Source organism: Ursus americanus, chromosome 30, assembly GCF_024610735.1.
Source record: "Ursus americanus isolate L20-20 chromosome 30, mUrsAme1.1.p, whole genome shotgun sequence".
NCBI classification, from domain to species: Eukaryota; Metazoa; Chordata; class Mammalia; order Carnivora; family Ursidae; genus Ursus; species Ursus americanus.
Window position 1 is genome coordinate 32192510 of NC_142156.1, and position 13408 is coordinate 32205917.

General features: G+C 49.2%; 1 protein-coding gene and 2 gene segments (V, D, J or C); all 3 read right to left on the reverse strand.

Moving 5' to 3' along the window:
- Positions 1-13408, reverse strand: part of LOC123792759 (immunoglobulin lambda-1 light chain-like) — a 343464-nt gene that overhangs the window by 126505 nt on the left and 203551 nt on the right. The window lies entirely within an intron of this gene.
- The window catches only part of LOC123792755 (immunoglobulin lambda-1 light chain-like), a 388881-nt gene that overhangs the window by 122459 nt on the left and 253014 nt on the right, over positions 1-13408 (reverse strand).
- LOC123786240 (immunoglobulin lambda variable 3-19-like) lies at positions 6361-7058 on the reverse strand. The segment is given in 2 exon segments: positions 6361-6773; positions 6927-7058. Coding segments are annotated over 2 exon segments (444 nt in total).

The window sequence follows — 13408 nt, forward strand, 5'->3', positions numbered from 1 at the left end:
TGTGAAAAGTCCCAGAACCCACCCCAGACTGAGGGACTCACTTCAAGCTCTGTGTCTCTGTGAGGGTCCCCAGGGTCACGACTTTGCACACAGAGTGAGCTCTGGGGACTGGAGAGTCAGGGGTCCCTCCTGGGAACTGGGTTCTATCACTGGAGCAAGGACAGCACAGGGACCTGAGAAGGGGCTTGAGGCCGTGGGAATCACTTCACTCTGGAGACAGTCTCACAAGGAGGCTGCAGACCCTCCTTCCAGGGACCAGGGGCTCCGAGTGTCCCACCTCCCGTCCCCTGAAACACTTGTGAGCAAGGAAGCTACAGCCCCGGGTCTGAGTCCACCTGGAGGTGGGGAAGGAGAGGGAGAGGGTGAAGGGTCAGGGAGTCTCTGGATGTGCCCGGCACTGAAGGGTCTGTTCCTTGGGACCCCAGGTGGAGAGTGAGGTGACTGGAATTTCCTACTCACTGGGTCAGGAACCCTGTCAGTGTCCTGGGTGACACTGAGTCTGACCCTCAGAGTGTGGTCCCTGGAGCCTGAGGAGTTAGGATGGAGCACCCTGACAGTCTCTGAGGACTGACCCTTAGACAACCTGCTGAACCCCAGGCCTGGTGTCCTTGTGAGGCTCCCCCTGGGCAGAATCCACTTCATTCTGGGGGCAGTCTCAAAAGGAGGCAGTGGATACTTTTTTCAGGGACCAGGGGCTCTGGGTGGCTCACCTCACATCCCCTGAGACACAACTGAGCAAAGAAGCTATAGCCCCAGGACGAGTCTGTCTGGAGGTGGGAAGGAGAGGCAGAGGGTGAGTGGTCAGGGCATCTCTCGATGTGAAAGCACAGAGGAGTCAGCCCCCCCCAGGAACCCTGGTGGACAATGTGGGGACCCATATTTCCCAGGTGAGATACTCACTGTGTCAGCACTCCTGTCAGTGTCCTGGGTGACACTGTGTGTCTGACCCTCAGAATGTGATCCCTGCAGCCTGAGGAGATAATACGGATCATTATGACTTCTTTCTGAGGACTGAACTCTGGACCCCTGCTGACTCCCAGGCCTGGTGTCCTTGTGAGGCTCCCTTGGGCAGCCCCAGCCTCTGTCCTGAGGCTCCTGCTGCCCCTCTGCTGCCCCCTGTTGGTGGAGGAGGACTCAGAGCAGGAGCCTCCCTCCTGCAGGTCACCCCACAGCACCTGTCACCTGTGAGGGGGGTATCCAGTCTCCCTCAGGCAGCTGTGCCCTGTGCCCCACCCAGCCCAGTAGAGACAGGACAGATACTCGGTACGGGAGGCATGGCAGGTAAGATTCTTGTAGTTGTCCCAGGATTAAAATGCCGTTGGCCATTATTTTGTTACAAAAAGGAGAGTGCAGGGTATACTGTAGTGCATGTGAGAAGGCTTGAAGTCACGAAATCTGTGTGATGTCTACGGTCATTGGATTCTTGTCCATGTAGGAGTCAGGTGCATTTCAGCTTCCACACCATAATCAGTGCACCGGGGTCATTTGCAAGAACAGGGATACTGTTGAAGTTCATTTACACACCTAAATCTTTATTAGTAATATTATTATTACTATGTCTATTACTATTTTTTTACAGCCCCCACATTTTGGAGTTTAGGGTGGGAGCATTTCTACACTAGTCTATGTGTGGTTTGAATGACATTCGAATCTGCTAATTCAGACCTGGATATGCAATTTCACATCATACACATCACACTTTTTTAAGCCCCTTTTCTTGCAGAGTAGGAACAAGAGACTCTTGGACTAGGGCCCATTCACTGAGACCCCACAGAGTTTCTTGTTAATATGATTTCTTCAATATTTTTGTATCATTTAATTTGGAAAGAAAAGTTGTTCTGACATCAGTTTCATCTTTCCCATTTTACAGCACATAAAATTGAGTCCCAGAGAGGCTATATTCCCAGGAAAACAGCGGAGCATGGGGCAAGTCCAGGAGTAGAGCCCTGGTGTGCTGGATTCAGACCCTGGGCTCCTTGGCATAGAGTTTGGCCAGGGTGGGAAAAGCGGGGGTGACGTCAGGCTGCACTGTAGGGCTTGTGACCCCAGACTCTCTGCCATCCCCATCCTGGCCTGGTCTATAAAGGAGCCCCTCAGCCTGCACCTGGGGAGGGTCAGTGCCGTTGTGTTCCAGGTTAAAGCTGGAGGTTCCTGGGGTTGTTGAGGTTGTTCATCTGTGCAGGGGCCTGACCTGGGTCCTCCTGGCTCTGCTCTGCTTTATTGCTTGGTCCTCCCTCTCCTGAGCAGTTGAGAATCACAGGTCTCGTGGTCACTCTACTGGGGAGAGCTGATTATTATAGGCGACCATAGAATCTGCAGCTTCAGAAGACTTGTGGGGCATATTCTCAAGGTCCCATGCCTGCAGCATCCCCTGGGCTGAGCTCAGGGTCAGGGTCACGCTCAGGGTCGTGTGGGGACTGAGCCTGTGTGTTAGACAGCACTGGTTCCAAACTCAGTTTTTGGTCCTTGCCCCTGGAAAATTACTCTGGAGAGACAAGTGATGGTGGGAAAGGAAAGGTAGGTTTATTCAGGAAGCTGGCCATGTGGGGACATGGTAGACAAATGTCTCAGAGACCATCTTCCCCATCCAGGTGAAGCCAGGAGGCTTTAAACAAGAAGACATATGACAAGGGAGGGTCGCCTGGAGGAGAGGCAGGTGCCCAGGTGGCTAGTCCTATGTGGACATGGCCCTGAGCAGACTTGCTGGCATCACTGGCAGGTGTGTTCAAGTGTGGTCAGGCCTGATCTGCGCTTCTCAAGACCAGAGATGAGCAAATCTCCAAGAAAGTAAGTTGATTCTGCTACAGATCAACGGACTTCTGTCAGCAAGAAAGGAGGACATAAGTTAGAAGCATATTAACTCTTAAGACTGTGGAAATGCTGTCACATGTGGGCACAGTCTGGGGGCAGCGCCTGTGCAGAGAGTGAGGAGGGGGAGCAGAAAAGGGTCCGGGCCTTGGAGGAGGCCCTAGAGTTCTGTCTCTTGAGCCCACAGCTGAGTCTGGCCTCCCCAAGCCTCCCTCGTGCCCTCACTGGTCCCTGTGAAAATGCTTTTTCTCAAGCTGCTGGAGAGAATCTCTGTGTTCCTGGGCGGGCTTCAGGGATCTGGTTCAGTGGAGCCATGCTCACCTCTCCACTCTCCTAGGGGAGCTCTTGTCACTCTGTGTTTGAAAATCATACAGCCTGGGGGGCAGTGAGGAGGTGAGGGCATTTCTGTAACTGTTCTCATGAAATGTGCACTCTCACCATTTCTTTCTGTTTTTGTGTGTGGAACATGAAATATTCCATTCTAACCATTTGAAGTGTTCTCCTCATCTTCCTTGATTCTCTGTTCTGTGAAATTTTTACATCCTGGATTGTGCAACAGAATTGAGTGGGAATCCTGTCCTGAACTTGCACTTAGTATAAGTCTATTTACTGTAGGTTTCTTATCCTTGGGTGTTACATTCAATTCAACTTGACAATATTTATCTTTTTTTTTTTTAAGTGGGCTTCACACCAGAGTGAAACTCAATGTGGGGCTCAAACCCAGGACCCGAGATCAAGACCTGGGCTGAGATCAAGAGTTGGACACTTAACTGACTGAGCCACCCAGACGCCCCAATATCTATCTATCTTTTAGTTGTGGTGCTTAGACCATTTCCTGACTGGTGGGTAGCAGCGTTTATTATAGATCATCTTGCTATTTATTTCCAAGATGTTCCATCTCCCCTTTGTTCTTCTTCTCCATTCATCTCGCATTTTTTAGTAATGGAGCAAGTTTTTATGATTCCATACTGTCTTTCTTTATTGGCTATTTAGCTGTAACCCCTTGCTGTCCTGTCATCTGTGACTCGTCACAGGCTCCACTCAGGTGACGTCACACCACCTGACAGCATCAGACATTGGAGCCCACTTCCCGCGCTCTCTTCTCAGCACTGTGGTAGGAATGTCATACCCGTCACTGCTGGTGCGTGATAAATTCCAGCATGTGCTGTGAGTAGATTTGCTGTAGACGATGATTTACTTTGCAAAGGGAGTTAAGTCATCAAAATAATTCTCCATATTTATCCCTGCAGTTATCATTTCTGACTCCTACAATCTTTTTGTGGATTCCAGTTCTTTCTGGCATCACTCCGTCCTGCCTGAGGGAAGTCAGTATTACTTCCTGTGTTACGGGTCTGCTGGTGACCAGTTCTGTCAGCTTGGTAGAGCTGAAAAATTGTTTATTTATCCTTCATTATTGAAGGATACTTTCCCTGGTTAAAGAATCATTAAGGGTTTTTTTCGGTATTGTAAATATGTTAATCCACTGTCCTCTGTGTGCATTTCTGCAAAGGAGAAATTTGTTGGGATCCTTGTCGCTGTTCCCCTGAACCAAGTGTCTCTCTTCTCTGGTTGCTCTTCACACTGTCTCTTTTTCTCTGCCTTAAAAATGTGCTACTGGATGGGTATTGGTGTGTTGTCCCCCCTCCCCCATATTTCTTGTGCTTAGGGTTTCTCAAGAACTTGGAATCTGTAGGTGCTGATTTTTATTGGATTTTGGGACATTTGTGGCCAATAATCCATCAAATATTCTTTTCCACCTCCCCACCCTCACTCCCTGGGTTCACAGTCTCATGTGGATGATACTGCTAACGTTGTCCTACACTCAGTGCTGCTCTGCTCACTTTGTCTTTCTGTGCCTTTCACTCTGCCCTGGCGTGCTGTGTCTTCACTTTCCCTCACCTTCTTTGTCTTGTCATGTCTGCTGCTGATCTAAGTCCTTGTGTTTGTGATCTGACACATTGCAGTTTTCATCTCTAGCAGTCTGATTGGAATGGTTTAATTTCTTCTCTCTCTCCTCTTAACATTTCAATCCTGCAGAGTAGATTTGGATAAAAGTCTGCAACATCATCCTGCCTTCCACGCACAGCCCTCTGTCCCGTCCTGCAGCGTCCAGACCTGCTGCCCCAGGACTGCCTGAGCCGATTCTCAATGTGAGTGTCTCTCCCCCACGTCTCTGTCTCTCTGTGCGTCACAGACAAGTAGACACATACACGCACATGACACCCATGTCCTGTTGGATTTGTACCCTTTAGACAATCCTAAGTCATGCACCCTAGTAGTCATAATTCCTTGTTAAAATGACGTGATTTTTTTTTAAAGATTTTATTTATATATTTGACAGAGATAGAGACAGCCAGCGAGAGAGGGAACACAAGCAGGGGGAGTGGGAGAGGAAGAAGCAGGCTCATAGTGGAGGAGCCTGATGTGGGGCTCGATCCCACAACGCCGGGATCACACCCTGAGCTGAAGGCAGACGCTTAACTGCTGTGCCACCCAGGCGCCCCTACTTGTTCCTCCATTATAACTCCAACACGTTGCTATTGTTGTTGATTTAAGGAGTGGATTGTATTTACAGACATTAACCACTAAAATCTGTTTTAGGTTTATCGATGTAGTTATGATTTCCCCAGCTTATTATAGTCTGTGTAGACTCACGTTTCCGTCTGTCACCCTTTCTTTCCTTCTGTCCGAGGGGCGTCCTTCCTGTCGCGTGTGCAGAGCGTCTGTGGGTGATCAGTTCTGGGAAGTTTGCAGTCTGAGAAAGGCTTAGTTAGTCTTCGGTTTTCAATGACATTCTCCCTGGTAAAGACCAAGGTTGACAGTATTTTCTATCGGGATTTTGAAGACTTCCCTCCCCTGTTTTCCTGGTGATATCATTCGTAATGAGAAATGTGCTCCCACCACGATGCTGGTTCTCTGTAGGGAACACGGCTCTCCTATCTGCCTGTGAAAGTGTCTGCATTGCCGGTTTGTAATAATTTCATAGGATGTGTGCTGTGCCGTCTCTCGTGTTCCCTGTGCCCGAGCTTCATTGAGCTTCTTGGATATATTGGTTCCTGGGTTTCTCCAAATTTGAAGCCTTTTCGTAGATTATTTCTTCACAGTTTTTTTGATTCACCATCAGTTCCTTACCTTTCCTCCCACAGTCCTTACGCTTGCACACTGTCTGGGTGGCGTGAAAGTGTCCTCCGGGCACCGAGCCTTCATTAATGTTATTGTTCATTTATTTCTCTGTGTGTTTCATTTTCAATACTTTCCATCGCCGTGACATCAAATTCCCTAATCTCTTCTTTTGCAGCATCATATCTGCTGTCAGTGTGTGCAGTGCATTTTTAAATTTCAGACCATTTCATTTGGGGAAGTTTTAAAAGAGTTGGTGTATGAAAAATGTCTTGCATTTCTGCTTCTCACATGTTTAGTCCTTCCTCCAACCACAGTCCCAGGGAAATGGATTTCTAATAACTGCTTACAAATCCCCACTGATCCACCCTTTGCAGCCTGCCTGGAGGGCTGGGAGCAAGGGGACAGACTGGGGACCTCAGTCCTGGGGACCTGGGTCAGTCCTGCTCACTGCTCTGTGCACAGGCCTCCTGGGGCTGGAGGAGAGTGTGACACAGACGGGGAAGGGGTTTGTGTCTCACTTCCCCATCTGTCCGTGTCACTGTGAGCATCAGCACTGCTGTCATAAGTCTGACAGTAATAGTCAGCCTCGTCCTCTGCCTGGGCCCCGCTGATGGTCAGGGTGGCTGTGTTCCCTGACTTGGAGCCAGAGAATCGGTCAAGGACCCCAGAAGGCCCATCATAATCCTCATAAATGACCAGCACAGGGGCTTGGCCTGGCTTCTGCTGGTACCACTGTACATAAAAATCTTCTAGTTCCTCTCCAGAGCAGGTGATGGTAGCCGTCTGTCCGAGGGCCACTGACACAAAAGGTGGCTGGGTCAGCTCACTGGAGGCCACGGACCCTGAAAGACAGAAGAGAAGAGGTTGGAATGATGTGTAGGGGTTCATCCCAGGGTCCCAACACTGATGCTGTGCTAGGCCTGAGCTCAGGGTTTCGGGCAGCCTCCACTCAGGTCCGGTGGGGCTGAGGTTGTGGGCAGGACCGGGGGCAGCACCTGTGCAGAGAGTGAGGACGAGGAGTGAGAGGGGGGTCCAGGCCATGGTGGATGTGCTCAGCGCTCTGTCCTCTGAGAACACAGCTGGGCCAACCTCAGCCCATCCTCTCTTATTTCTTTCAGGCCCTTGGGTCTGTGATTGTTAGTTTTTATGCAAATGTCCTCCTCTCTGGGATTCCAAATTGACTCAAAGCTCCTGTGAGCTCAGACCAGGTGACTGAGGAGGAAGAGAGGAGCCCCCAGCTTCCTCCAAGCAGCTCTCAGGTCAGAAAGTGAGCCTTGGTCTCCAAATTTGGTATCACACTCACATTCCTGGGGTTAGAACAAAATCACTGTCTCACCCATCATGTCTGGGGACTGTCCGGGGCTGGCCCAGGGCCTTCCAGAATCCTGGCCATGGGGCTGACCTGGTCCCTCTGAGACATGCGGACAACACCTGAGTCAGGGTGACGCAGTCCTGTGATCTTCCTCGTTCCTCCTCCTGCTTCAGGTCCCCTCTGCGTCCCCCAGACACACTGTGGTCCCATACTTAGCATGTCATCAGAATGGGAAACTCTCTCATTGTCAGGTTCGTTCATCATTTTGTAGGTGGGAGTTTCCTTGTTAAACAATCGCCTGATGTTGGGATTCATCAGGATTTCTAGTGCATTCACACATGGGGCTGTTGTCTCTACGACAGGCCCCACCCACAGCAGACCAGCAATTGGCACTGTCAGCCATTTGATCTCTTTAATCGTCTCATGGAAACCTGTGAAACAAACTTCGAGGTTGCGGTCTTGTGAGGGTCCACATGATCACATGTTCCCCCACGGTGTGAGCTCTAGGGCCTGAGCCGTGGTCCCTGCAGGCCATGGGAATCACGTCACTCTGCAGACAGTCTCACAAGGAGACTGCCGATGCTCCTGCCAGGGACCAGGGTCTCTGAGTGCTCTGCCTGCTGCCCCTGAGATGCTTCTGAGCAAAGGAGCTGCAGCACCACATCTGAGTTGGGGTGGAGGTGGGGAAGGAGAGGCAGAGTGTGAGTCATCGGGGGGTCTCTGACTGTGCCCAGTACAGAGGAGTCAGTCCCTGGGAACCCTGGTGGACAGAGAGGGGACCCGAATTTCCCAGGTGAGGTGCTCACTGTGTCAGGAGTCCTGGCAGTGTCCTGGGTGACACTGGGTGTCTGACCCTCAGAACATGGTCCTTGCAGCCTGAGGAGATAGGATGGGTCATCCCGATGGCCTCTGAGGTCAGCCCCTCCCGACCCCCAGGTCTTGTATCCCTTTGAGGGTCCCCCTGGGCAGCCCTAGCCTCTGTCCTGCTGCTCCTGCTGCAGCTCTGCTGCCCCCTGCTGGTGGAGGAGGACTCAGACCCTGAGTTTCCCTCCTGCAGGTCATCCCACAGCACCTGTCACCTGAGGAAGGGTGTGGACCAGGGTTTCCCGCCTCCCACAGCCAGCTGCTCCCCTGCCCTGCCCAGCCCAGCACAGAAGGTCACATACATGGTGCAGGAGGCAGGACAGGTGGGATTCCTGTACTTGTCCCAGGGTTGAAATGCCTTGGACTTGTCCCTTGTGTTCATACAACAGGGAGAGTGCAGGGTACAGTGGAGTGCATCTGAAAAGGGTCAGGGTGCAGACAAACCTGTGTGATGTCCCACAGCCAGCAGATTCATGTGTATTTAGGAATCAGGACTGGTGCTTCCTGCATTCCCATCAGTGTAGTTGGGTCATCAGAGCAACAGGTGATGCTTCTGGTGCTAAGTTCAGTTGTGCAGGCGAACCTTCAGTTTTGATGTTATTAGTGTTGTTTTTTACTACTTTTTTTATTATTCCAGCCCGCATCTGCTGGCATGTGGTGTGGGAGGATTTTTACCGTGGCCTCGTCTGTGGTTTTGTGGAACCGGGAACCTGCTCACTCAGGCTTGGCTCCAATTGCACAAGATGCAGGTCCCAGTGCAGCTGACAGCTTGTCCTCGGATTCCCACAGAGGGAGACAGGAGACTCCACCTCCAAGGTCGACTCCCCGAGATCACATGGAGTCTCTCTAATTAGTAAGACGCTTACACTGTTATGTATCATTTGATTTAAAAAATGTTTCTTACTTCAGATAAGGTTCCCCATTTCACAGCAGGTGAAGCGAAAGCCCAGAGAGGTTCACTTCCCAGAAAAACAGAGAGAAGTGGGGGTGAGTCCAGGAGAGGAGTCCAGGCGTCCTGGATACAGACATTGCACACATGTAATTTTACCTATATTAGAAATTCCACCGTACATAGTTATTATATTTGCTATAGACAAACAATTGCCTTCTAAAGAGATTTAGATAAGGAAAAAGTCTTAATTTTTATCCGTATAGTTAGCATTTCTGATTTTTACATTCTTTTTTGTAGATTCAGATTCTCTCTGGAATCACCTTGTCCCTCCAGAAGGATGTCTGCTTATTGCTTGTATTATGGGTCATTTGATGAGCGATTCTGTCAGTTTTTGTATATGTGAAATTTTTTTATTCAGCTTTCATTTTGAAGGATATTTTCCCTAGATGAAGAATTAAAGTTTTTCCCTTTTCCAGCATCTTAAAGGTGTTAATCCACTGTCTCTTGTGGGCATTTCTGTCAATGCAAAGTCCACTGCAAACCTTGTCTTCATTCCCCTGAGTACAGGTGTCTTCCTCTGGCTGCTTCTAAGCCTGTCTCTTGTCACTGCCTTAAATGTTTGATATTGAAGGGACAGGTATTTCTTTTATTACTATTAAATTGATTTCTTGTCCTTCAGCTTTGTTGAGATTTTGATCTGTCACTTCTGAATTTTCATCAAATTTGGAACATTTTGGCTAATAATTCTTCATATTTTCCCATCCTCTGCACCCCACTGTTTCTCCTTTTCTGACACAATCACACCCCATTCCATTGCTAACTGTGTCCTACAACTCAGGGATTCTCTGTTCACTTTAAAATTTTTTTCTGTCTTTCACTTTGCAGTGTCTGTGCTGTGTCTTCCGGTTCCCTCACGTGTTGGTCTTGTCGTGTCTGCTGTTATTCTCAACCCTTGTATTTGTGATCTGAGTATGACTTCTATCTTTTAATTTTCTTCTTGTCTCCTGTTAGCACATCATTTGACATGTTAGCAGCCATATTCCGACTACCATTGCAACGTCATTGTTGCTTGAGTCTCCAGTCTTCTGGTCTCCCTGCATCTTCCAGACCTGCTGTCCCAGGACTTCATGACCAATTTCTTAAAATAACTTTCTGTCTCTCTTGCTGTCTCTGGCTCTCTCTCTCTACGTGTGTGTGTGTGTGTGTGTGTGTGTGTGTGTGTGTGTGTGTGTGTGACATATGAATATACATCTGGGTGTAGATGAGATACAGGTCTGATTGGATCCGTATTCTCTGGCGAATCCCAGCTAATGGATCCTATTTGCTCTGAGTCTTTGTAGTTCAAATGGTTTCATTTTAATGGCTTATTTAGGGTTGGAAATCCTTACCTTCTAACTTACCTTGTGACATGATATAATTTTCACAGGGAATAAGGAGGTAATAACATGATATTCTCTCCCACCAATTTTGCTGATATTGGCATATATTTTTTTTTCTCCATCCAATATATAGTTTGTATTTCTGCTTAAGATTGACTGTCTTCTAGGGGCGCCTGGGTGCCTTAGTCGTTAGGCGTCTGCCTTCAGTTCAGGGTGTGATCCCGATGGTCTAGGATCGAGTTCCCATCATGCTCCTCCGCTGGGAGCCTACTTTTTCCTCTCCCACTCCCCATGCTTGTGTTCCCTCTCTCGCTGGCTGTCTCTCTCTCTGTCTAATAAATAAGTAAGTAAATAAATAAATAAATAAATAAATAAATAAATAAATCTTTAAAAAAAAAAGTTTGACTATCTTCTAGGGACATTAACCAATAAAATCCTATTACATGTATACGTATAGTTCTGATATCTGATACCAACTATAAGTACCAAATTTTGTATAGATTCACATATTGTATACATCCACATTTCTGTCTGTCACCCTTTCCTCTGTCCGAGGAGGGTCCTTCACTGTCCTTGGGCTGAAGGTCTGCAGGTGATTATTTCTGTGAGGTTTGCCATCTGAGAAAGGGTTTATTTGCCTTCACTTTTCAGTGACATTTTCAGTGAATGAAGATCAAAATTGACAGGTATCTCCTATCAGTAATTTGAAAGCATTGCTCTCCTGTATTCTTGGTGACACAGTTTGTGATGAGAAATGTGCTCCCACCGCGATGCGGGTTCCTCTGTCTGGAGCACAGCTGTCCTCTCTGGCTGCGAGAACGTCTGCATCGCGGGGTTGCAGCCATTTCATACAACGTGTGCTGTGATGTCTCTTGTGCTCCCTTGTCAGAGGTTTTGGAGCTTTAGGATAATCTGCCTCATAGGTTTCACCAAATCTGAAGTATTTTGTGTATTATTTCTTCAAACGCTGTTCTATGAACCCCTGCTCCCCACCTTGTCTCAGTCACTAACTGCACCACACACTTGAGGCTGCAGGAAGTTGTCCTAAGCACACTGATCTTCATTCATTTTTTCCAGCTTTACTCTTTCTGTTTCGCTTGAAGAGATTTTTTCACGGCCATGAAATCAAGTTCACTAATCTCTTCCTTGTCATCATCGAATCTGCTGACAATATCACAGTGACTTTCAGTTCGTGTAATTTTCATTTAGGGACATTTTTAAGCACTTGGTCTATAAAGTATATCTTTGATATCTTCTTCTCACATATTCAGTCATTCGTCCCCCCACAGTCACAAATGAAACATAGTTACTATTACTGTGTGCGTTCCCTCCCCGGATTCAACCTGGGTGGGTGGGGAGGGAGGCCTGGGGACGTTAGACCTGGGGACCTGGGTCAGATCTGCTCCCTGCTCTGTGCACAGGCCTCCTGGGGCTGGAGGAAAGGGTGACCCAGACGGGGAAGGGGTTTGTGTCTCACTTCCCCATCTGCCCGTGTCACTGTGAGCATTAACATTGCTGTCCCAGGCTTCACAGTAATAGTCAGCCTCATCCTCGGCCCAGGCCCCGCTGATGGTCAGGGTGTGTGTGTTCCCGGAACTGGAGCCAGAGGATCGGTCGGGGATCGCAGAGGGCCGCTCAGTGTCCTTATAAATGACCATCACAGGGGCTTGGCCTGCCTTCTGCTGGAACCATTGTGCATATGCTTTACTCAGTATCTCTCCAGAGCAGGTGATGGTAGCTGTCTGTCCCAGGGACACTGACACCGAGGGAGACTGAGTCAGCACACTGGAGGCCACGGAGCCTGAAAAGACAGAAGAGGAGAGGTTGGTGTGAGGTTCAGGGGCTCAGCCCAGGGACCCAGTCCCGAGTCTGTGCTGGTCTGAGCTCAGTGGTTGCTTGAGACCCAGCTCAATCCTGTGGGGTCTGAGCATGTGGGCAGTCTTGGGCAGGGGACGGCACCTGTGCACAGAGTGAGGACGGGGAGCAGGAGAGGGGTCCAGGCCATGGTGGATGTGCCCAGAGCTCTGCCTCCTGAGACTCACAGCACTGCTGGGCTCCACCCCAGCCTCTCTTATTCCCTTCCAGGGCCCTGGGACTGTGATTGGTAGTACTTATGCAAATTTCCTCCACTTCTGGGCTCCTACTTAATAAATCAGTGGTGAGATGAGATCATGTGACTGAGGAGGAAGAGGGGAGGCCCCAGCTCCCTCCAAACAGCTTTCAGGTCAGACACCAGCCTTTGTCTGCAGGGTCTGGGATCACAGGCACCTTCTGGGGATCAGACCACATGACAACCCTCTGTGACCACCTTGCTTGCATGTTGTCCTTGGCTCCCTCTGTATCTTTCAGGAGCCTGACTATGCAGCTGGGCTGGCCCCTCTGAGAGTTACAGTCAACACTTGATACAGGGAGTACAGCCTGTGGCCTCATCTCCTCCTCCTTCTGCACCATGTCCCCCCTGCATCGCTGAGGCACTGTGGTCCTATGCTTCCCATGTCACTATACTGTGGAACTTTCTCATTAGAATGTTTGTGCATGATTTGGTCTGTGGGAGTCCACTTGTGAAACCACCACCTGCTGTTGGAGATGCATCACAACTTCTAGTCTATTCACACATGGTGCTTTTTTCTCCCCTTAATCTGTAGCATTGGAACAATTGGTATTGTCAACAATTTTGTTTTAGGTTTTCCTCAATATTAGATGCAATCATGCAAATTTCATGAGAAACCATCCCTGACTTAACAAACCACCATCAAGCTCCATGTCTTGTCGGGGTCCCCAGGGTTAGGTCTTCCCATATGGGGTGGGCTTGGTGTCCAGAGCCAGGGTCCCTGCAGGAGCTGGATCCTGTCACTGACCCAAGGACAGCTCAGGGAGCAGAGCTGTGGCCTCAGGTAGTGAGATTCCACTTCATTCTGGAGACAGTCTCACGGGGAGGCTGTGGATCGTCATTCCAGGGTCTGGGAGCTCCCAGTGTTCATCCTCCTAAGCCCTGAGATGCTGCCAAACAAAGAAAGAAGCTGCAGTCCT